The sequence below is a fragment of the Pan troglodytes genome, chromosome 3, assembly GCF_028858775.2.
Source record: "Pan troglodytes isolate AG18354 chromosome 3, NHGRI_mPanTro3-v2.0_pri, whole genome shotgun sequence".
NCBI lineage: Eukaryota > Metazoa > Chordata > Mammalia > Primates > Hominidae > Pan > Pan troglodytes.
Genome location: NC_072401.2, coordinates 39,576,921 through 39,600,074, shown reverse-complemented (window position 1 = coordinate 39,600,074; position 23,154 = coordinate 39,576,921). Strand labels below are relative to the sequence as shown.

The following is a 23,154-nucleotide window of genomic DNA, read 5'->3' as shown; positions in this document are numbered from 1 at the left end:
GCCTCTGTGCTCCTTTCTGGCCTGATTTCCCCTCCCTTCCTTCTCCAGGTGTGTAAATGCTGCAGCCTTGCCAGCACTTTTCCTCATCCCAGCACTTCCCCACCTCCCCATTTCCCCAAATCCCAGCACTCTGGCTCCCAGCAACCTCCACTCCCCTCGTCACCTGCTCCCCCATCCTTTCAAAACTCAGCTAAAGCTTTCGTTGCCTTCTCTCGTCTCCATCCTCCAACTCTCCCTACCCCAACCTTCAGGATGCTGTGGGTAACCCAGCAGTGGCTCTTATTTTAATTGTGCCTTTTCAGCCTATTTCTCTTTCTAGTCTGGCACTTGTCATCCTGTCCAACTCTGAATTTACTTTCTGTCTCTCCCATCAAATCATGACCTTGAGGGCTGAACTGTGGCTCAGTTCTCTCTGTATCCTGAGCTCCTAGCACGCATCTGACAGGAAGAAGGTGTTGTTAGATCAACGTAAGCTGAATAAAGTAATGACTTATTTGACTGCATATTTTCCAAAATTGTGTCCACATTTATAAAGATTTAAGAAGATCAGCTCATAAAAATTAATGAAGATATCAGACTAATCCTCTTACTCACTCAATAAGTATTGACAGAGCACATGTGAGCAGAACCATCCTGAAGAGTCTATCAAGCCTCTGCATATTATAAAGAACTAGGTCTGTAACAGCACCACATCATTACCCTCCATCGCCTAATGTCTCATATTGTTAAGGCCAAACACAGGGAATGGAAAGAAAATGCTGTGAGACTGTAGGAAGGGGGTTGTGGGCTGGAGGGGTGAGAGGAGACATCATTCATGAGACAGAACCTCTGAGGTTGTGGGGGAGGAGAGGAAATAGCACTTGACAAGAGATGGTCTTAGTCTCTTACATTTATACAGTCTCCTGGGATAGTACATTGTTTAACCCCTCTGAAACCTAGAAATGGTCATCTCTTTAGTCTTTTGGGTTCAAAGCAAGCCTATGGTAGAAACGTAGGGGCTACTCTTTCCTACACAGAAAAGGGGCTGGGGCTTGATTCTGCTGCCTGCTTGGGAAGTAACACATACGTATCACGGACCTACCTGCAGACTGCTCTTCTCTGGCAATGATGATGGCAGTCTGGGCAGCTTCTCGGTATTGCTTCAGAGCCATGTACAAGCGGAACAGGTACTTGGCATCCTGACACATAAACCATTATAGAAACATTACTTTCTTCATTAGCTAAGGGGAGATTACATTTTTGTATTTCAGTTAGAATCACATTCATCTGCCAGTAACTGAGAATTGATATTGCTTTAAAAACTCAATGAATAAAGAATTAGTTTATTTGTTAAACATTTATTCAGAGCTCAATATGGCCAGGTGGTATTCTAAGTACTTGAGAAGTACTAATGCATTTAAATCCTCATAACCACCCTAGGAAGAAGGCACTATTGTTATCCCGATTTCACAGATAAGAAGCTGAAACAACAGGAGGGGGCCAGTCAGGATTTGAACCACAGGATCTGAGTCTATTCCTGACCCTGCTCCACAGAGTATTTCTCATGTACTTGGAAACAAAATATATTCTTACATGATATATGAACTTTGCAAACTTTCAATAATTTTTATATGCATATCAATTTTCTCTGACCTATAACATTTTCTTTGGCCTTTGGCCATTTTCCATTCCTATTCCAACTCTAGACAGCTGCGAGCATCTGACGCTGGTTTTCAGATTATTGGAATAAGTGGACACCATGGGAGGTGGCTGGAGCAGTTGAAGGGCCTGTATCCTTTGGCAAGTTAACTGAGCTGCTCTGGGTCTCTGTGGCTTTATGTGTAAGATGCAGAAAATGGACTCAGGGACCACTACGGTCCTCTCCAGCTGTGACATTCTATTGCCCTCGCTTCCAATCAGTGACTTGAGTTCTTCACCAGCAAATCTCCTTGAACATAAAGCAAAGGGGAAGAAGGAGGTCTGGGGCATTCTCAAAGGTGTGTGGGTCTCTCCTCACCAGGACTGGGAGAAGATGGACGTTCTGTAGGAAGCCACAGTGAGTCGCATATTTTGAAAATATGCTTGTAATGATTTCTTTCTTACTTTTTCTTTTTGAGATGGAGTCTCACTCTGTCGCCCAGGCTGGAGTGCAGTGGCACAATCTCGGTTCACTGCAACCTCTGCCTCCTGGCTTCAAGCAATTCTCCTGCCTCAGCCTCCTGAGTAGCTAGGACTATAGGCGCATGCCACCATGACTGGCTAATTTTATATTTTTTGTAGAGACGGGGTTTCGCCATGTTGGCCAGGCTAGTCTCCAACTCCTGACCTCAAGTGATCCACCCGCCTTGGCCTCCCAAAGTGCTGGGATTACAGGCATGAGCCACCGCGCCTGGCCAATTTATTTCTATTTTATGTTACAGAGAACTACCTTTATGCTTAATCTGATTTTTGTTAACTTCCATAATTTTTGAAATGTAAACAAAGCACCCTCTGAGTTTTAGTGATGAGTCCTAGGTCATAGTTGCAACGTCAGTGATCTTTTTTCATAGTTCCTAGAATAAACAAAATTATAACATTTGAGAAAAATTGTATGTGGTGAGGATTGTTATCTAGAGGGGCATGGCTATCTCATAGGTGGCAAAGCCAATTTTAAAGAGTGAATAGACGTTATCCTCCAAAACACAGGGTCTGTCTAGATCAAGCTTGTCCAACCCACAGCCTGCAGGCCACATGTGGCCCTGGACAGCTTTGAATGCAGTCCAACACAAATTTGTAAACTTTCTTAAAACATTATGAGTTTTTTTGCGATTTTTTTTAAAAAACTCATCAGCTATTGTTAGTGTTAGTTACGTGTGGCCCAAGACAATTCTTCTTCTTCCAATGTGACCCAGGGAAGCAAAAAGATTGGACGCTCCTGGTCTAGATGATCTATGCTACTGGCAGAGAGAAACTTTTTCATGTCTATGTTGTAAAAGCATGATGGGTAAAAACAGGCAGAATCAAACTGTAACTGAGACCTGAGGATGCACACGAAGCCCACGTGCTCAGTACCTTAGGCATGCCATCGTTCTCCCCCAGGAGATGGTCTATCAGCTGATTGGTCAGCAGTTCATCTTTGGCCTGACCAACCTGTTTAACAAGAGAGAAAAACCCAGCAAATTCAGCATCTTAAACCGAGCAAGAGTGGAGAAAAAGACAATCTTCTGCTTAGGGAGATGGAATAAAAAACATTAATAGTATCTATAGTAAAGTGTCTGAAATATGACATAGGATCAGGGCCTTTCTTCATTTGTTGCTAGAGTCTCCATTAATAAAAATCCATCCTTAGAAGCTTTTTCTTAGCTGCTGTATCAAAATACCATATTTTCTTTCACATGCACAGAGAATGTACTTCTTGGATTTTTTTTTTTTTTTTTTGAGACAGAGTCTCGCTCTGTCACCAGGCTGGAGTGCAGTGGCATGATCTTGGCTCACTGCAATCTCCGCCTCCCGGGTTCAAGCGATTCTCCTGCCTCAGCCTCTCGAGTAGCTGGGACTATAGGCACACACCACCACACCCAGCTAATTTTTGTAGTTTTAGTAGAGACGGGGTTTCACCATGTTGGCCACGATGGTCTCGATCTCCTGACCTTGTGATCTGCTCGCCTCAGCCTCCCAAAGTGCTGAGATTACAGGCACGAGCCACCGTGCCTGGCCCTTGGATGTTTTAATAAAAACTTTCTTAAATGACTATGACACCTTGAGGACAGCATCTTAAGCACAAGCGCTGACACAACAGTATCATTCCAGGTGCCCTCCTCTGCAGCGGCTCCCTGAGGAAATGTACTTGCGCATGACTACATGTCATTGAAAGTGTAAAGAAGTGAGGGTCCCAGCCAGGGGAGCCTGGACAAGAGCAAGCAGCTGAAACGTGGGTGGGGTTCTGGAGAGAAGGCTGGCTTAGAAATCTTTATTTAAAAGTCATCTCCAGGCCAGGCACGGTGGCTCATGCCTGTAATCCCAGCACTTTGGGAGGCTGAGGTGGGTGGATCACTTGAGGCCAGGAGTTCAAGACCAGCCTGGCCAACATGACGAGATCCTGTCTCTCCTAAACATACAAAAATTAGCTGGGTGTGGTAGTGCATGCCTGTAATCTCAGCTACTCGGGAGGCTGAGGCATGAGAATCGGCTTGAACCTGGGAGGCAAAGGTTGCAGTGAGCCGACATCCCGTCCCTGCACTCTAGCCTGGGCGATAGCGTGAGACTTTGTCTCAAAAAAAAAAAAAAAAAAGTCATCTCCATAAAGGTGAGTTAAATCACTGAAGTATTGGGTGGTGTTGAGCAGGAAAAATAATGTACCACATTGCAGGATGGGCATGTATGAGTTTAATAGGAACAGAATGTGTGAGGTCAGGAATTTAGGGGAGGCACTAGGGAATTACTGACAAAATTAGGAGGCTTCAGAATTGTGTGTCTATTAAAAAGGGGTGAGCCAAAAACACAGCTGGAGCTCAGCTTAGGGGAAGGAACACTGAACAGTCTTGTCATGGTAATGACATTACAATGAGAAAAGCCACTGGAAAATGGAGGAGATGATCACTGGGGACTCAGCCACACATGGCCTTGCTTGCTACACCTCAGGGGAGGTATGAGGACAAGTCTGCAAGTTATCTGTCTGGCAGAGGAAGGATGCAATCAGTAGACTTGAGTAATAAAGAGATGACCCTGAACCTGCAGGTGCAGAGGCTCTCAGGCTGCAGGTTTTCTGCACACTGCCCTGCCTGTGGTCATCGTCAGGGGAAAAAGCTAGGCTTTCACCAATCTGTGTCACCTCTGCTCTTGCCACTTCGGTAAAGCAGGGACGTTGGTACATAAATGATAGAGCTTGTTCTCTTGATGGCTTCTGTGGATGGCTTTGGGTGAATAAGCCAGGACAGAGAAATGGTTAAAGCAAAGGCTCTGGAGCCAGCCTGCTGGAGGTCAATTTAGTGACACTCCTTGAGACCCATGTGATCGTGGGCAGATTACTCTTGGGGCCTCAATGTGGGCAATAATAGCACCTAACTCACAGAACTGTTGTGAGGATTAAATAAGTCAATACATGTACAGGGCTTGGACAGGTGCCAAGTAGACAGGACTGTCAAATACAGACAATAAAAATACAGGATTCCCAGTTAAATTTAAATTTCAGAGAAGCAATAAGTAATTTTCACTATTACATATGCAAAATGTGGCTACTCCACTGCTAGGGTCAGCACTCGATAGGTGTCCCTATTTTTTTTTTTTTTAGATGGAGTTTCGCTCTTGTTGCCCAGGCTGGAGTGCAATGGCATGATCTTGGCTCACCGCAACCTCCACCTCCTGGGTTCAAGTGATTCTCCTGCCTCAGCCTCCCGAGTAGCTGGGATTACAGGCATATGCCACCACTCCCGGCTAATTTTACATTTTTAGTAGAGATGGGATTTCTCCATATTGGTCAGGCTGGTCTCGAACTTCTGACCTCAGGTGATCCGCCCACCTCAGCCTCCCAAAGTGCTGGGATTACAGGTGTGAGCCACCATGCCCGGCTGTCCCTATTGTTTTTATCACCAGCAATAATGGCAGCTGCCCCCAGGGAGAGCGGAGCACACTTGAAGTGTCAGGACAGACAGGCAGACAGGAGAGCCAGCAGGGAATAGATGTGGCCAGGCAAAGGCAACTCACGGCAGGGTGCGGATGGAATGCTGAGGGGCGCTGGCATTGAAGGGGCAGAGGGGCCAGGGAAGGAGGCTGAGAAGGGACCATCTGAGAAGGAAGTGGAGAACAGAAGATGCAGTGTTCTGAGGGGAAAAATGTCCAGAAAGACATAGTATAATAGGGTAAAATGTGACCGTAATATGGAGTAGGGTGAAGACTGAGAAGAGACTTCTATATTTAGCAAGTGAGAGATCTGTGGGGACCTTTTCAAGCAAGTTCATGGAGTGGGGAAGGCAGAAGCTGAGTGCAAGGAGGTAAGGAGGACTCTCCCAACTCACCTGAGGAACACCAGTGAGCCCCACCCTCCCCATCATCTCCCAGTGAGGGGCCTCGTACTTCCCTTCCCCCTCCATAAACCAAGGAGGCATTTCAGAGCCTTGAGGTGTTGAGGATGGGGGTGGGTGGGGGTGGGTGAAGCACAAGCATTTTGACGATGTACCCAGTAACTCAGGGGTGTGGCTTCTGGCTGCAAATCAGCAGGTGAAAGAGCACACAGATTGTGAGAAAATGCAAGTCACGAGTAAAAGTGATTTTTTTTTTCCCCAGGGGAAGGTCCCCAAGAAAGAAAGAAATGGAGGATTGGGAAGGAAACTTGTATCATCTATTTTCACTGAGCTGGGGACCAACATGTGCTCAATTCAACAAATACTGAGTGACTGCCATGTGCTAAACACTCTCTTGAAGAGATGGGTTCTGGACCTTGAGGAACTTGTAAATCTGAAGGGACTTACTATAGCAATAAGTGACATTCAAAGTGCTTAGACCATTCTAGGGAGGGTGAAATTTCATCCCGAGGACAGTTTAGGAAAGGCTTACTGGGTAGGGGTATGAGATGGAGAGGTGCAGGGGGAGGGGTGTTTTAGGTGTAAGGAGCAAGAGCGAAGGAACGAAGGAAGCGGAGCCCTGAACTATTCAAATAAAAGAGGGCAGTTTAAGGCTGGGCACTGTGCTCACACATGTAATCACAGCACTTTGGGAGGCTAAGGTGGAAGGATCACTTGAGCTTAGGAGTTCAAGACCAGCCAAGGCAACATAGCAAAAACCCATCTCTACAAAAAATAAAAAATTGGCCAGGTGCGGTGGCATGTCTGTAGTCCCAGCTACTTGGGAGGCTAAGGTGGGAGAATTGCTTGAACTCAGGAGGTCGAGGCTGCAGTGAGCTCTGATTGTGCCACCTGGGCAACAGAGAGAGACCCTGTCTCAAAACGGGGGGAAAAAAGTGGCCAATTTAGTTGTAGCACAGGCTGCTGACCTAGAGGAGTGTAAGAAGTAAGTGGGAAGGAAAGGAAGCTTTGGTTTTAGTCCCAGATCAATTACTTTCTATCTGGGTGTCTGTAGGTTAGTCATATCATCTTCTGGTACCTCAGTTTCCCCATCAGTAAAGTGAAGAAGGTTAGACTGGTTCACTTCCAGGTATTTCTAAGATTTTATGATCCATGAAGGATAATTTGGGAATGAACTGTGGAGGCAATGGGGAGCCACTACAGGTTTTGCAGCTTGAGAATAAAATGACTTGCAGCTGCACTTGAAAAAAAAATCCAGTAGTAAAATTCAGAATGGACTTGTCTGAATGAAGTAATCCCAGCAATAAGTACAAATATGTTGGTTTCACTGACTACATGTCCTTGGCCTTAATAAAATTTAACAAAATCCATTAGAAACACAACAGTGAGAAAGTACTGTGGGATTACAGAATACTAATGAAAGGAGAGAAATTTGACAGCTGCAAGGGACATCCATAATTTTGTCTAATATTCATTCCTTCAACTCTTCTGAGAGATGCTTCTACTTCACTTCAACCATGGAGTTCTAGTGGAAATTCCATGTCTTAACAGACCCCATCTCCATGGCTACTGAACTTTGTCTAGTGGTGGGAATTTGACCCAGTTTGCCCAGGCATGATATTCCATCCCTGTGGCCACCAGTTGATTAAACCTGCAATGGACACTTGAACTACCCAAATCAGAGCCCTTCTGGACTTATTAATTAAAGGCAAGTCGTCTTCTTCTTCCAATGTGGCCTAGGGAAGTCAAAAGATTGGACACCCCAATCTAAGTGATAATCATCAATGGTTGCTGAGATCATTAGGTGAAAAGTTGATGGGAAAGCTTATCATAGATTGATCAGGCTGACCATACCTACACCCAATAATCAATCTTAACACCATAAAAAGAGAGACCAGGCCGGGCGCGGTGGCTCACGCCTGTAATCCCAACACTTTGGGAGGCCAAGGTGGGTGGATCACCGGAGGTCAGGAGTTTGAGAACAGCCTGGCCAACATGCTAAAACATCCGTCTCTACTAAAAAATAGAAAAAAAAAAAAAAAAATAGCCAGGTGTGGTGGTGGGCAACTCAAGGGGCTGAGGCAGGAGAATCACTTGAACCCAGGAGGTGGAGTTTGCAGTGAGCCAAGATCATGCCACTGCACTCCAGCCTGTGTGACAAAAAACAACAACAACAAAACAACAAAAAAGAGACCAAAAAAATATGGGCTATTATGAACTGTTTGTGTCCCCCTACATCCCCCAAATTCATCTGTTAAAGCCCCAATCTTCATGTAATGATACTTGGAAATGGAGCATCTGGGAGGTAATTAGGGTTAGATTGTAGCCTTAAGAGGAAGGGAGAGAAATCTCTCTCCTTGCATACATGTACAGGAAAGGCCACGTGCGGACACAGTGAGAAGGCTGCTGTCTGCAAGTCAGGAAGAGAGCCCTCATCAGGAACCAAATTACTGGCACCTTGATCTTGGACTTCCCAAACTCCACAAGTCAACCAGACTATGGTATTTTGTTATGGCAGCCCAAGTTGATTTAAGATATGGCCCTACTAGGCTGGGTGTGGTGGCTCATGCCTTTAATCCCAGCACTTTGGGAGGCCAAGGCGGGCAGATCATTTGAGGTAAGGAGTTCGAGACCAGCCTGACCAACATGGTGAAACCCTGTCTCTACTAAAAGTACAAAAAAATTAGCTGGGTATGGTAGCACACACCTGTAATCTCAGCTACTGCTGGAGGCCGAGGCAGGAGAATCACTTGAACCCAGGAGGCAGAGGTTGCAGTGAGCTGAGATTGCACCACTGAACTCCAGCCTGGGTGACAAAGTGAGACTCTGTCTCAAAAAAAAAAAAAAAAGAAAAAAAAAAAAAAAGATGTGGCCCTACTGCTGTGATGAGAATAGGAAGTACACGGTACCATCTATGAAGTTGTTTTTACAGAAATACCATCCATATCTGATCAAGTATCTAGATTTAACTACTAGTTAGTGGGAAATACAGGGAAATTATACCACAAGGATGTAATTAGCTAAATCAAAATGTCAGAAATTCCTCAGGATAAATGACCCATTTTCTTAACAAATAAATAGCAAGTATGCGTGTGGGGGCGGTGTTTAGGAGATATAGAGTTGAAGAGAGAGAGAGAGAGAGAAGGAGAGAATAAGGGAGGGGAAGGGAGATGAAAAGAGACTTAAGGCCCATATAAACTAAATGTAATACATGAGCCTTGTCTTGATACTGAGGTGAACTAAAAACTGTATGAAAGCATTTATGCAAGAGTTGAAGAAATTCAAACCCTAACTAGATAGCTGACAATATCAAGGAATTGTTGTTAGAAAAACTGGAACCCTCACACAGTGCCTGTTGGAATGTAAGTGGTCAGCTGCTTCAGGAAACAGTTGGACAGTTTCTCAAAATGTTAAACATAGAGTTTACATATGGCCTAGAAATTCCACTTCTGAGTAATACACTTAAGAGAAATGAAAACTCGCACACAAATGTTAATAGCAGTATTACTCATAATAGCCAAAAAGAAGAAACAACAAATGCCCACCAACTGATGAATAAACAATGTGTGGTATATTCATACGACGGAATATTATTCAGCCATAAGAAGGCATGAATTCTTGACACATGCTACAACATGGAAGAGCCTTGAAAACATGACGCTAAATGAGAGAAGCAGGCACAAAAGGCCACATATTATATGGTTCCATTTATATAAAATGTCTAGGATAGGCAAATCCACACAAACAGAAAGATTATAATATATAATACATATAGTAATCAAGACAATGGAGTATTGGTACAAGGACAGACGACTAAAGCAATGGAAAAGACTAGAGGATCCCAAACCAGATTCATACCACATGGTAATTTCATTTATGACAAATGCTCTGTGGCAATTCTGTGGTGGAAAGGATAGTATTTTGATAAATGGTGCTGGGTCAACAGGATATCCACATTGAGAAGAAATATCCTTGACCCCTACCTTACACCATATACCTAATTAACTCAGGATGGGCATAAGCCTAAATGAGACAGATAGAACAAACTACTAGAAGAAAACGTAAGGGAAATATTTTCATGATCATGGGATAGGCAGAGATTTCTTTTCTGTTTTTTTTTTTTTTTGAGATGGAGTTTCATTCTTGTTGCCCAGGCTGGAGTGCAATGGCACAGTCTCGGCCCACTACAACCTCTGCCACCTGGGTTCAAGTGATTCTCCTGCCTCAGCCTCTGAAGTACCTGGGATTACAGGTGCCCGCCACTATGTCCAGCTAATTATTGTATTTTTAGTAGAGATGGGGTTTCACCATGTTGGCCAGGCTGGTCTTGAAGTCCTGACCTCAAGTGATCCACTGCACCCAGCTTAAAATTTCTTAATTGGACCAAAAAGCACTAACTATAAAAGATTCATGAGTTGGACTTTATTAAAAGTTAAGAATTTATGTTCGTCAAGAGAATAAAAAGGCAAGCCATGCCTTTGAAGATTTTTGCAACATATATCTGACAAAAAGACCTGTATTTAGAATACTATGACCTAATAATTCTACTCCTGGATATATACCCAATAAAACTGAGGGTTTTTGTTCACCAAAAGACATGAACAGCTTTAGTGCAGCTTTATTCATAATATGCCCAAACTGGAGACAACTCAAAAGTCCATTAACGGAGTAAGGGGTAAATAAATTGTAGTACAGTCATGTAGTGGAATACTACACAGCAATGAAGAAGAATGACCTATTGCTGGGCTGGGCGCAGTGGCTCACACCTGTAATCCCAGCACTTTGGGAGGCTGATGTGGGCAGATCACGAGGTCAGGAGTTCGAGACCAGCCTGGCCAACATGGTGAAACCCCGTTTCTACTAAAAATACAAAAATTAGCTGGGCAAGGTGGCAGGCACCGGTAATCCCAGCTACTTGGGAGGCTGAGACAGAAGAATCGCTTGAAACTGGAAGGCAGAGGTTGCAGTGAGCCGAGATTGCACCACTGCACTCCAGCCTGGGCAAAAGAGCGAAACTCTGTCTCAAAAAAAAAAGAATGACTTACTGCTATGTGCAATAACACAAACGGACACATTTGCATACATAATGCTGACTGAAACTGGACATAAGAGGACACATGTGTGATTCTGTTTCTATGAAGTTTATACACAGGCAAAACGAATCTATAAGAATATAAGTCAGAATTGTGGTTACCTTTGGTGGGGGATATTGACTGGGGGGTGACATGTGGAGACTTTCGGGAGCTGGAAATGTTCTATATCTTGATCTGGGTGGGGGGTACACAGGTATGCATAGAGGAAAAAACTAATCGAGTTGTACACTTAGGATTTGTGAACTTTACTGTATGCAAGTTACACCTAAAAGAAAATCCAAAGGTTCTTATCTTTTAGACACTGATATTGTATCCACAAGTGAAATGATATGGTGACTGCGATTTACTTAAAAAAAAAAACCGGGGAAAGAGGGTGAGGGTATGAAAAAAATGAGGCTGTCTATGTATTGACAGCTGTTGAAGCTACACGATAGGTATGTAGGGGTTTGTAATACTGTTTGGTCTACTTCTGCATATATTTAAAATTTTTTTCAAGAAGTTTTTTAAAAAATTGGCATTCTTGAAAGTTTCATTGAAAGCGTACTTACAGTTTCAATTGCCATTTCTATTGCCACATTATCTTCCGAGCTTGGGCATTTCAGGAAGTGTTTAAGTGCCTGAAAAGAGAATTACAGCAATTAAAAATTTTCAGAATGTTTTCACATTAGGGAAAACAAAGCTTTCACACAGCTTTTACACAAAGTAATTACAGTCTGTGAAAGTATCTTCATCTCAACCAGGGGCTTGCATGGTGTTGGATCTTAAATATGTCCTTAAAAGCTGGATATAGTTTAAAAAATGGAAGGACCCAGTTAACCCTCTGAAGAATCTAGTCCTGATGAAATGAAAAGGCAAAATGTGCCCTTTTCAGTAGGAAGATTTAATTATTTTCATTCATTTATTCTTTCAACAAACAGTTACTGACAACCTGCTACTATGTGTGTGGGACTTCGCTAGATCCCGTGGAGAATACCGGGAATGGTATGGCACGGCCCCTATTTTCTGTGTTATGTACAATCTTGCTAAGATCTGTGTGATATGATGATAATATGAGACTGATTATTTTAAGTTATAATTGTCTAATTCCTGAACACCGTAACACCACACTTAGGAAGAAATTTACAACTATAAAAAGACAAATGGACTGGATTGTTAGTGTTTTTTTTAAATAGGTGCTCTGAGGAAGAAAAGATGGTTTTGCATGGAGATGATCCTGAAGGTGTCACTTGAAGGACAAATAGGTTTGTGGTAGGTGGTGTAGAGAGCAGAGAGGAACCCAGATGGAGAACAGGATGGATGAAGGCCTGGCTGTTAGAGGAGTGTGGGACTCTTCCATGGAAACGGCTGGGTGCCAGATTAGGGAGTTCTGGCTGGTTGGTCAAACTATGGAAATTTCTCTTAAGTGCCAGCTAAGGAGTTTGGACTTTATCTAAGAGGCCAGCAACAACAAGTTGGTGGTGGCCTGCAGGCTGAATTCACACACAGACATGTTTTTTTTGGCCAGTGAGGTATTCTATAAATACTGGGGCACATATTTCAAAACTGGCAGCCCCAAGCTTCCGTTTCTCTTGAAAAAATCATATGATCTGGCACTACAGGGCCTGGATTCCTAAATGACAACAACTTTATGGAGGTGAGAAGCAGCTGGCTTCTTAAGACATGTGCCATTCAGTAGTCCCTACCCTGTCACATGAACAAAGCGCAGCTTTACCCCATAGCTTCACTTATGAGGTCCCTTCTTTGGACACTGTAACCCCTGCCTTAGGCCAGGGGGCTCTGTAACAGTGAAAGCAACTATTATTTGGGGAACAAAGTGAAGGATGACAAACTCTAAAGGCGGACAAACTAAAAACAGGAAAACTAAGAAACTACTGCAATAATCAGAAGCAAGGTCATCTGGGCCTGGACTGAGCTGACAGTAGTTAGAATGAAAGTGACAGATGTGAGAGGTATTACGAAGGAAGGCTGTGACTGGGTGTGGGAGGGAGAGGAAGATTTCAGAGTTAGCTCTGAGATTTCAAATCTGAGTGGGAGTTACTGGAATTTACATATATTTCCTACAATTATTCCTGGAATTTACATATATTTCCTACAATTATTCCTGCGGAGTCAGTGTATATTTTCTTGGCAAATACTAACTCGTGAATATTGGCCACACAGCAAGAAGAATTTTCCAGCCTGAAGATATCTCTTTTCTCCTTCAAAGTATAAGGCAATGCTTTGATAGTCTTCATTAGTAGTGTCTTCAGAACCTATAACAGAAGTTTACTGAGTAAAATATCTAAGCAAAATTTGTTTACCTTTTATTGCTAACCTGAAAATAAAATCTAAAAATAGGTGATTAAAAACTCTTAACAGCAAACATCAATGTAATTATTAATGTCTGTTTTCATCACAAAACATACTTATCACAATTACTCCAAACAGTAACTCTGTTCCATCTTTTTTTTTTTTTAACTCTAAATGTGAACCAGGAGAGGAAATTATAAGGTTTTTGTTAGTAATACAAATGGAATGCATCCCTCTCAGCAATGCCTGGTTTAAACAATAGTCTGTGTATTTGTCAGACAAGTAGGGAAGATGACATTCAAGTAGCCAGTAGATGCTGGTTAAAGATATGACTGTCTTTCCTTTGGCTTGGGGCTTAAATATATTAAGCATAGAGGAAGAAGGACCCCAAAAGCTACTGGAATTCCAACTCATTGTTTACATTTACCCGTGGGAGTTGGGGCCCAATAGAATACTAAAGTATAACAACCATGCTGCGCCTCCAGCTGGAGGAAGAGGGAGTTTATAAGAGAAAGGCATAAAGCAAAGTGGGGAAAAGTATGTGTGTGTTTTGAAGGTGGGAGGAGGCCCACACACCCCCGCCAATATACACATCTTATATAAGACAAACCATATTCTTACGAACTTAGAAAAACTGCTTTAGTGAAATGGTGGTAGTAATGTTAGGACAGAAATGTCATCTGTCAAGTTAAACATTGGCAATTCTAAAGTTGCCTATCTGTACTCCTTTTCTTTTTTTTAACTCTGTTTTCTCTAATTATCTTAATGACTTCGCAAGAAGTCATTTGGGAAGCCAAAGCATCCCAAGAAGCTTTTACCTAATTAATTTGTTTCCTTGAAGACTGAAATAAATATTTTCTTGTGAATCCTAACATCAATTCTTATGGTCATTTCGTGGATTTTAAAAAACAGAATAACACAAAAAGAACAAATATTTTATGATTCCACTTATATGAGGTACCACGAATAGTCAAATTCACAGATACAGAAAGTAAAATCATGGTTACCAGGGTCTGGGGAAAAGAGGGCAATGGGGAATTATTATTTAACGGGTACAGAGACAGTCTGGGATGATGAAAAAGTTCTAGAGATGGACAGTGGTCATGGCCGCATAACAACGTGAATGAATGTACCAAATTGTACACTTTTAAATGGAAATTTTATATTATATATATTTTAGCACAATAAGAAAACAAAACAAAACACAAATAACATTATGTATGGTCCATGAAATGAAAATCTGAAAATTATTTCAGTAGTTTCTAAAAATAATTGCAAACATGAGAAGAAAACCTCTAAGCACGCATTCTCAGAATATCAAATTATCCTTTGGACTGTCCAAATCTTTGAAAAACACATCTTGTGTATATCACTCTTCATCAAAGTAAGCATTTTTCTTAATTTGTAACTCAATTTTTTAATGAAAATATTTACATTTTCAAAAATCATCTTGCATTTCCTATCACCTTCATTTTGAAATCTTTGATTTACTACTGGCTGATAAATAGCAGGATTTGGGAAATCTAGCCTCTCTTGGAATTCACACAGAAAAACCCTTAATTTTTGAAAATAGTCCTTTTTAATAATACCATCTCACCTTGAAGTAGCAGGGATCTTCGAATCCAACACATAACATAGATACATGTGTGTCTATGTATAAATGGTAAACATTTACACCAGGCGCATTCTTGCATGTATACCAATCTGATAATTAGATCATAAGAGACAAAGTGTTTTTATGATAAACATCTTGAAGAGAACCAGGGAAAAAATGGTATTTACCAATAATATCTGCATAGATTTCCATTTTGTTGTGTTGCTGAGCCAGTGTGAAAGCTTCATTGTTGCATTTGGACATGACAAGAAACTGGATGGCAGACCCATAGTCACCAAGCTGTAGAAAAAACCTAAAGCAAAGTACTTTAATTAGCTAGACTCTTAATATAAATTTGTGATTTACAAAATTTTTCAACCAGGAGAAACCATGTAAAAATCAAAATTTTTAGATAAATTGCAGTTCTTTTTTTTTTTTTTGAGATGGAGTCCCACTCTGTCACCCAGGCTGGAGTGCAGTGGTGCAATCTCGGCTCACTGCAGCCTCCGCCTCCTGGGTTGAAGCGACTTTCCTGCCTCAGCCTCCCAAGTAGCTGGAACTACAGGCATGCACCACCACACCCAGCTAATCTTTTGTATTTTCAGTAGAGATGGGGTTTCACCATGTTGGCCAGGCTGGTCTCAAACTCCTGACCTCAGGTGATCCACCTGCCTCAGCCTCCCAAAGTGCTGGGATTACAGGTGTGAGCCACCACGCCCAGCATGCAGTTCTATATTATATGCTTACACTTGAAAGACATACTCTCGTCTGCTGACCACGACAGCCTTTGAATTTAAACGCTTAGACCTGATAAAAAAATAAAGACTAAATATTCCTTTTGAATTAATATATTTGATGATAGAAGGCAGAGGCTTACTTTTATGGTTAGTTTTTGAAAGTCCAAAAATATTAATGTATTATGTTACCTGGCTACCATTTTGGCTCCATCCAGAGACTGGGTCTCTCTAACAATATTGACAGCTTTTTCAGGATTATTGAGGTGATCCAGATAGATGCGGATTACACTTTGCCACTGTTTTGCATTTTCGTAAGCCACAACAGCTTCTTTGTATCTGTAAAAAAATAGCTCAGATAAACTTTTTTTAACACTGTCAATTTGGGGAGAAAATGTTGATAAATGTTTAGGACACTTTTAAATTTTATTGATGGTGACTGCTTATTTTTCCTGAACTTCTTTTTCCTTTATCAGAAAAATACCAGGAACCATCCCACTAAAATGTTCTGTTTAGGAATTTGATAAATGAACAGTAAAATATCAATATTAAATTGTATTTTCCCATCTGAATCAAAGCTATATATTTTTAAACATTTTACTGTTTTTTTTCCTTTTAAGTAGGAAGATTATAATAGTAATATAGAAAATGTAGATTTTTTTCACAATTATAGATACAGCTTAATGTTGATATATAAAACCTTTATATATCCTCAGTCACAAAGCTCAAACTTTAGTGTTGACTTCTAGATAGAGCTCAGGACCCCTCTTCAGTTCCTGACCAGCTCTCAGCTCCATTTCAACAAGACATTCAGTGTATATCTCTATTTCCTAAAGTTACTTTTCTAAAAGTGAAGGGTATTAAATCTCCTTTAAAAGTTCCTTAATAGATATTTCTAAGTTAATTTCCAGAGGCTATAGAAAGTTACACTTCTTTAAAAAATTTTTTTATTTTTTTATTTTTTTAATTATTTTTTATTATTATACTTTAAGTTTTAGGGTACATGTGCACAACGTGCAGGTTTGTTACCTATGTATACATGTGCCATGTTGGTGTGCTGCACCCATTAACTCGTCATTTAGCATTAGGTATATCACCTAATGCTATCCCTCCCTCCTCCCCCCACCCCACAACAGGCCCCGGTGTGTGATGTTCCCCTTCCTGTGTCCATGTGTTCTCATTGTTCAATTCCCACCTATGAGTGAGAACATGAGGTGTTCGGTTTTTTGTCCTTGCAATAGTTTGCTGAGAATGATGGTTTCCAGCTTCATCCATGTCCCTACAAAGGACATGAACTCATCATTTTTTATGGCTGCATAGTATTCCATGGTGTATATGTGCCACATTTTCTTAATCCAGTCTATCATTGTTGGACATTTGGGTTGGTTCTAAGTCTTTGCTATTGTGAATAGTGCCACAATAAACATACGTGTGCATGTGTCTTCATAGCAGCATGATTTATAATCCTTTGCATATATACCCAGTAATGGGATGGCTGGGTCAAATGATATTTCTAGTTCTAGATCCCTGAGGAATCACCACACTGACTTCCACAATGATTGAACTAGTTTACAGTCCCACCAACAGTGTAAAAGTGTTCCTATTTCTCCACATCCTCTCCAGCACCTGTTGTTTCCTGACTTTTTAATGATCGCCATTCTAACTGGTGTGAGATGGTATCTCATTGTGGTTTTGATTTGCATTTCTCTGATGGCCAGTGATGATGAGCATTTTTTCATGTGTTTTTTGGCTGTATAAATGTCTTCTTTTGAGAAGTGTCTGTTTATATCCTTCACCCACTTTTTGATGGGGTTGTTTTTTTCTTGTAAATTTGTTTGAGTTCATTGTAGATTCTGGATATTAGCCCTTTGTCAGATGAGTAGGTTGCAAAAATTTTCTCCCATTCTGTAGGTTGCCTGTTCACTCTGATGTTGGTTTCTTTTGCTGTGCAGAAGCTCTTTAGTTTAATTAGATCCCATTTGTCAATTTTGGCTTTTGTTGCCATTGCTTTTGGTGTTTTAGACATGAAGTCCTTGCCCATGCCTATGTCCTGAATGGTAATGCCTAGGTTTTCTTCTAGGGTTTTTATGGTTTTAGGTCTAACATGTAAGTCTTTAATTTATCTTGAATTAATTTTTGTATAAGGTGTAAGGAAGGGATCCAGTTTCAGCTTTCTCCATATGGCTAGCCAGTTTTCCCAGCACCATTTATTAAATAGGGAATCCTTTCCCCATTGCTTGTTTTTGTCAGGTTTGTCAAAGATCAGATAGTTGTAGATATGCAGCATTATTTCTGAGGGCTCTGTTCTGTTCCATTGATCTATATCTCTGTTTTGGTACCAGTACCATGCTGTTTTGGTTACTGTAGCCTTGTAGTATAGTTTGAAGTCAGGTAGTGTGATGCCTCCAGCTTTGTTCTTTTGGCTTAGGATTGACTTGGCAATGCGGGCTCTTTTTTGGTTCCATATGAACTTTAAAGTAGTTTTTTCCAAGTCTGTGAAGAAAGTCATTGGTAGCTTGATGGGGATGGCATTGAATCTATAAATTAACTTCGGCAGTATGGCCATTTTTCACGATATTGATTCTTCCTACCCATGAGCATGGAATGTTCTTTCATTTCTTTGTATCCTCTTTTATTTCATTGAGCAGTGGTTTGTAGTTCTCCTTGAAGAGGTCCTTCACATCCCTTGTAAGTTGCATTCCTAGGTATTTTATTCTCTTTGAAGCAATTGTGAATGGGAGTTCACTCATGATTTGGCTTTCTGTTTGTCTGTTATTGGTGTATAAGAATGCTTGTGATTTTGGTACATTGATTTTGTATCCTGAGACTTTGCTCAAGTTGCTTATCAGCTTAAGGAGATTTCGGGCTGAGACGATGGGGTTTTCTAGATATACAATCATGTGATCTGCAAACAGGGACAATTTGACTTCCTCTTTTCCTAATTGAATGCCCTTTATTTCCTTCTCCTGCCTAATTGCCCTGGCCAGAACTTCCAACACTATGTTGAATAGGAGTGGTGACAGAGGGCATCCCTGTCTTTTGCCAGTTTTCAAAGGGAATGCTTCCAGTTTTTGTCCGTTCAGTATGATATTGGCTGTGGGTTTGTCATAGATAGCTCTTATTATTTTGAGATACGTCTCATCAATACCTAAATTATTGAGAGCTTTTAGCATGAAGCGTTGTTGAATTTTGTCAAAGGCCTTTTCTGCATCTGTTGAGATAGTCATGTGGTTTTTGTCTTTGGTTCTGTTTATATGCTGGATTACATTTATTGATTTTCGTATGTTGAACCAGCCTTGCATCCCAGGAATGAAGCCCACTTGATCATGGTGGATAAGCTTTTTGATGTGTTGCTGGATTCGGTTTGCCAGTATTTTACTGAGGATTTTTGCATCAATGTTCATCAAGGATATTGGTCTAAAATTCTCTTTTTTCATTGTGTCTCTGCCAGGCTTTGGTATCAGGATGATGCTGGCCTCATAAAATGAATTAGGGAGGATTCCCTCTTTTTCTATTGATTGGAATAGTTTCAGAAGCAATGGTACCAGCTCCTCCTTGTACCTCTGGTAGAATTCGGTTGTGAATCCATCTGGTCCTGGACTTTTTTTGGTTGGTAAGCTATTAATTATTGCCTCAATTTCAGAGCCTGTTATTGGTCTATTCAGAGATTCAACTTCTTCCTGATTTAGTCTTGGGGGAGTGTATGTGTCGAGGAATTTATCCATTTCTTCTAGATTTTCTAGTTTATTTGTGTAAAGGTGTTTATAGTATTCTCTGATGGTAGTTTGTATGTCTGTGGGATCGGTGGTGATATCCCCTTTGTCATTTTTTATTGCGTCTATTTGATTCTTCTCTCTTTTGTTCTTTATTAGCCTTGCTAGCGGTCTATCAATTTTGTTGATCTTTTCAAAAAACGAGCTCCTGGATTCATTGATTTTTTGAAGGGTTTTTTGTGTCTCTATTTCCTTCAGTTCTGCTCTGATCTTAGTTATTTCTTGCCTTCTGCTAGCTTTTGAATGTGTTTGCTCTTGCTTCTCTAGTTCTTTTAATTGTGATGTTAGGGTGTCAATTTTAGATCTTTCCTGCTTTCTCTTGTGGGCATTTAGTGCTATAAATTTCCCTCTACACACTGCTTTGAATGTGTCCCAGAGATTCTGGTATGTTGTGTCTTTGTTCTCGTTGGTTTCAAAGAACATCTTTATTTCTGCCTTCATTTCGTTATGTACCCAGTAGTCATTCAGGAGCAGGTTGTTCAGTTTCCATGTAGTTGAGTGGTTTTGAGTGAGTTTCTTAATCCTGAGTTCTAGTTTGATTGCACTGTGGTCTGAGAGACAGTTTGTTATAATTTCTGTTCTTTTACATTTGCTGAGGAGTGCTTTACTTCCAACTATGTGGTCAATTTTGGAATAGGTGCTGAAAAGAACATATATTCTGTTGATTTGGGGTGGAGAGTTCTGTAGATGGCTATTAGGTCTGCTTGGTGCAGAGCTGAGTTCAATTCCTGGATATCCTTGTTAACTTTCTGTTTCGTTGATCTGTCTAATGTTGACAGTGGGGTGTTAAAGTCTCCCATTATTATTGTGTGGGAGTCTAAGTCTCTTTGTAGGTCACTAAGGACTTGCTTTATGAATCTGGGTGCTCCTGTATTGGCTGCATATATATTTAGGTAGTTAGTTCTTCTTGTTGAATTGATCCCTTTACCATTATGTAATGGCCTTCTTTGTCTCTTTTGATCTTTGTTGGTTTGAAGTCTGTTTTATCCGAGACTAGGATTGCAACCCCTGCCTTTTTTTGTTTTCCATTTTCTTGGTAGATCTTCCTCCATCCCTTTATTTTGAGCCTATTTGTGTCTCTGCATGTGAGATGGGTTTCCTGAATACAGCACACTGATGGGTCTTGACTCTTTATCCAATTTGCCAGTCTGTGCCTTTTAATTGGAGCATTTAGCCCATTTATATTTAAGATTAGTATTGTTATGTGTGAATTTGATCCTGTCATTATGATGTTAGCTGGTTATTTTGCTCATTAGTTGATGCAGTTTCTTCCTAGCCTTGATGGTCTTTACAATTTGGCATGTTTTTGCAGTGGCTGGTACCGGTTCTTCCTTTCCATGTTTAGTGCTTCCTTCAGGAGCTCTTGTAGGGCAGGCCTGGTGGTGACAAAATCTCTCAGCATTTGCTTGTCTGTAAAGTATTTTACTTCTCCTTCACTTATGAAGCTTAGTTTGGCTGGATATGAAATTCTGGGTTGAAAATTCTTTTCTTTAAGAATGTTGAATATTGGCCCCCACTCTCTTCTGGCTTGTAGAGTTCCTGCCAAGAGATCAGCTGTTAGTCTGAAGGGCTTCCCTTTGTGGGTAACCCAACCTTTCTCTCTGGCTGCCCTTAACATTTTTTCCTTCATTTCAACTGGTGAATCTGACAATTATGTGTCTTGGAGTTGCTCTTCTCGAGGAGTATCTTTGTGGCATTCTCTGTATTTCCTGAATTTGAATGTTGGCCTGCCTTGCTAGATTGGGGAAGTTCTCCTGGATAATATCCTGCAGAGTGTTTTCCAACTTGGTTCCATTCTCCCCATCACTTTCAGGTATACCAATTAGACGTAGATTTGGTCTTTTCACATAGTCCCGTATTTCTTGGAGGCTTTGTTCGTTTCTTTTTATTCTTTTTTCTCTAAACTTCTCTTCACGCTTCATTTCATTCATTTTGTCTTCCATCGCTGATACCCTTTCTTCCAGTTGATCACATCGGTTACTGAGGCTTGTGGATTTGTCGCCTAATTCTTGTGCCGTGGTTTTCACTCCATCAGGTCCTTTAAAGACTTCTCTGCATTGGTTATTCTAGTTATCCATTCATCTAATTTTTTTTCAAAGTTTTTAACTTCTTTGCCATTGGTTCGAACTTCCTTCTTTAGCTCAGAGTAGTTTGATCTTCTGAAGCCTTCCTCTCTCAACTCGTCAAAGTCATTCTCTGTCCAGCTTTGTTCAGTTGCTGGTGAGGAGCTGCGTTCCTTTGGAGAAGGAGAGGCGCTCTGATTTTTAGAGTTTCCGGTTTTTCTGCTCTGTTTTTTCCCCATCTTTGTGGTTTTATCCACCTTTGGTCTTTGATGATGGTGACTTACAGATGGGTTTTTGGTGTGGATGTCCTTTCTGTTTGTTAGTTTTCCTTCTAACAGTCAGGACCCTCAGCTGCAGGTCTGTTGGAGTTTACTGGAGGTCCACTCCAGACCCTGTTTGCCTGGGTATCAGCAGTGGTGGCTGCAGAACAGTGGATATTGGTGAACCGCAAATGCTGCTGCCTGATCGTTCCTCTGGAAGTTTTGTCTCAGAGGAGTACCCAGCCCCGTGTGAGGTGTCAGTCCGCCCCTACTGGGGGGTGCCTCCCAGTTAGGCTACTCAGGGGTCAGGGACCCACTTGAGGAGGCAGTCTGCCCATTCTCAGATCTCAAGCTGCGTGCTGGGAGAACCACTACTCTCTTCAAAGCTGTCAGACAGGGACATTTAAGTCTGCAGAGGTTATTGCTGTCTTTTGTTTGTCTGTGCCCTGCCCCCAGAGGAGGAGCCTACAGAGGCAGGCAGGCCTCCTTGAACTGTGGTGGGCTCCACCCAGTTGGAGCTTCCCGGCCGCTTTGTTTACCTACTCAAGCCTGAGCAATGGCGGGTGCCCGTCCACCAGCCTTTCTGCTGCCTTGCAGTTTGATCTCAGACAGCTGTGCTAGCAATGAGTGAGGCTCCGTGGGTGTAGGACCCTCCGAGTCAGGTGCAGGATATAATCTCCTGGTGTGCCGTTTGAAAAGCCCATTGGAAAAGCACAGTATTAGGGTGGGAGTGACCCGATTTTCCAGGTGCCGTCTGTCACCCCTTTCTTTGACTAGGAAAGGGAATTCCCTGACCCCTTGTGCTTCCCGGGTGAGGCGATGCCTTGCACTGCTTCGGCTTACGCACGGTGCACTGTACCCACTGTCCTGCACCCACTGTCCAGCACTCCCCAGTGAGATGAACCCGGTACCTCAGTTGGAAATGCAGAAATCACCTGTCTTCTGCGTCGCTCACGCTGGGAGCTGTAGACTGGAGCTGTTCCTATTCGGCCATCTTAGCTCCACTCCCCAAATTTTTTATTTTTAAACTTGTTATAGAGACAGGTTCTCTCTATGTTGCCCAGGCTGTCCTCAAACTCCTGGCCTCAAGTGATCCTCTTGCCTTGGCCTCCCAAAGTGCAGGGATTGCAGGTGTGAGCCACCACGCCCAGCCCAAAAGATACATTTCTATCAGTTGTGTAATATAAGCACATTTTGACAACATGGTTATTAGTTTAAAATAAATATTTCCAAATATGACAAGTTGCCTTAATTTAATTACTATTAGTGAGGTAGAACCTTTTCATGTTTACATCAAATACAATTTCATAATTGTGTTTCCTCCTCTGGCGCTTGTGTTCTTGTCTTTAGCCCATTTTCCTATTCGTGTC

The 23,154-nt window shown here is 41.6% G+C and overlaps 1 protein-coding gene across 15 annotated transcripts in view; it reads right to left on the bottom strand.

Moving 5' to 3' along the window:
• The window catches only part of WDR19 (WD repeat domain 19), a 106,384-nt gene that overhangs the window by 16,620 nt on the left and 66,610 nt on the right, over positions 1 to 23,154 (bottom strand). For all 15 annotated transcript variants that reach the window (XR_010156296.1, XR_010156295.1, XR_010156291.1 and 12 more), the window contains 6 exons: positions 15,881 to 16,027; positions 15,143 to 15,267; positions 13,211 to 13,323; positions 11,620 to 11,688; positions 3,031 to 3,108; positions 1,082 to 1,178 (listed from right to left, as the gene is read on the bottom strand). Coding sequence is in view for 9 of the 15 variants with exons in the window: in XM_063808730.1 (XP_063664800.1) it covers positions 1,082 to 1,178; positions 3,031 to 3,108; positions 11,620 to 11,688; positions 13,211 to 13,323; positions 15,143 to 15,267; positions 15,881 to 16,027 (629 nt within the window). In the remaining 6 variants the exon portion in view is untranslated. The remainder of the gene's footprint in view (positions 1 to 1,081; positions 1,179 to 3,030; positions 3,109 to 11,619; positions 11,689 to 13,210; positions 13,324 to 15,142; positions 15,268 to 15,880; positions 16,028 to 23,154) is intronic.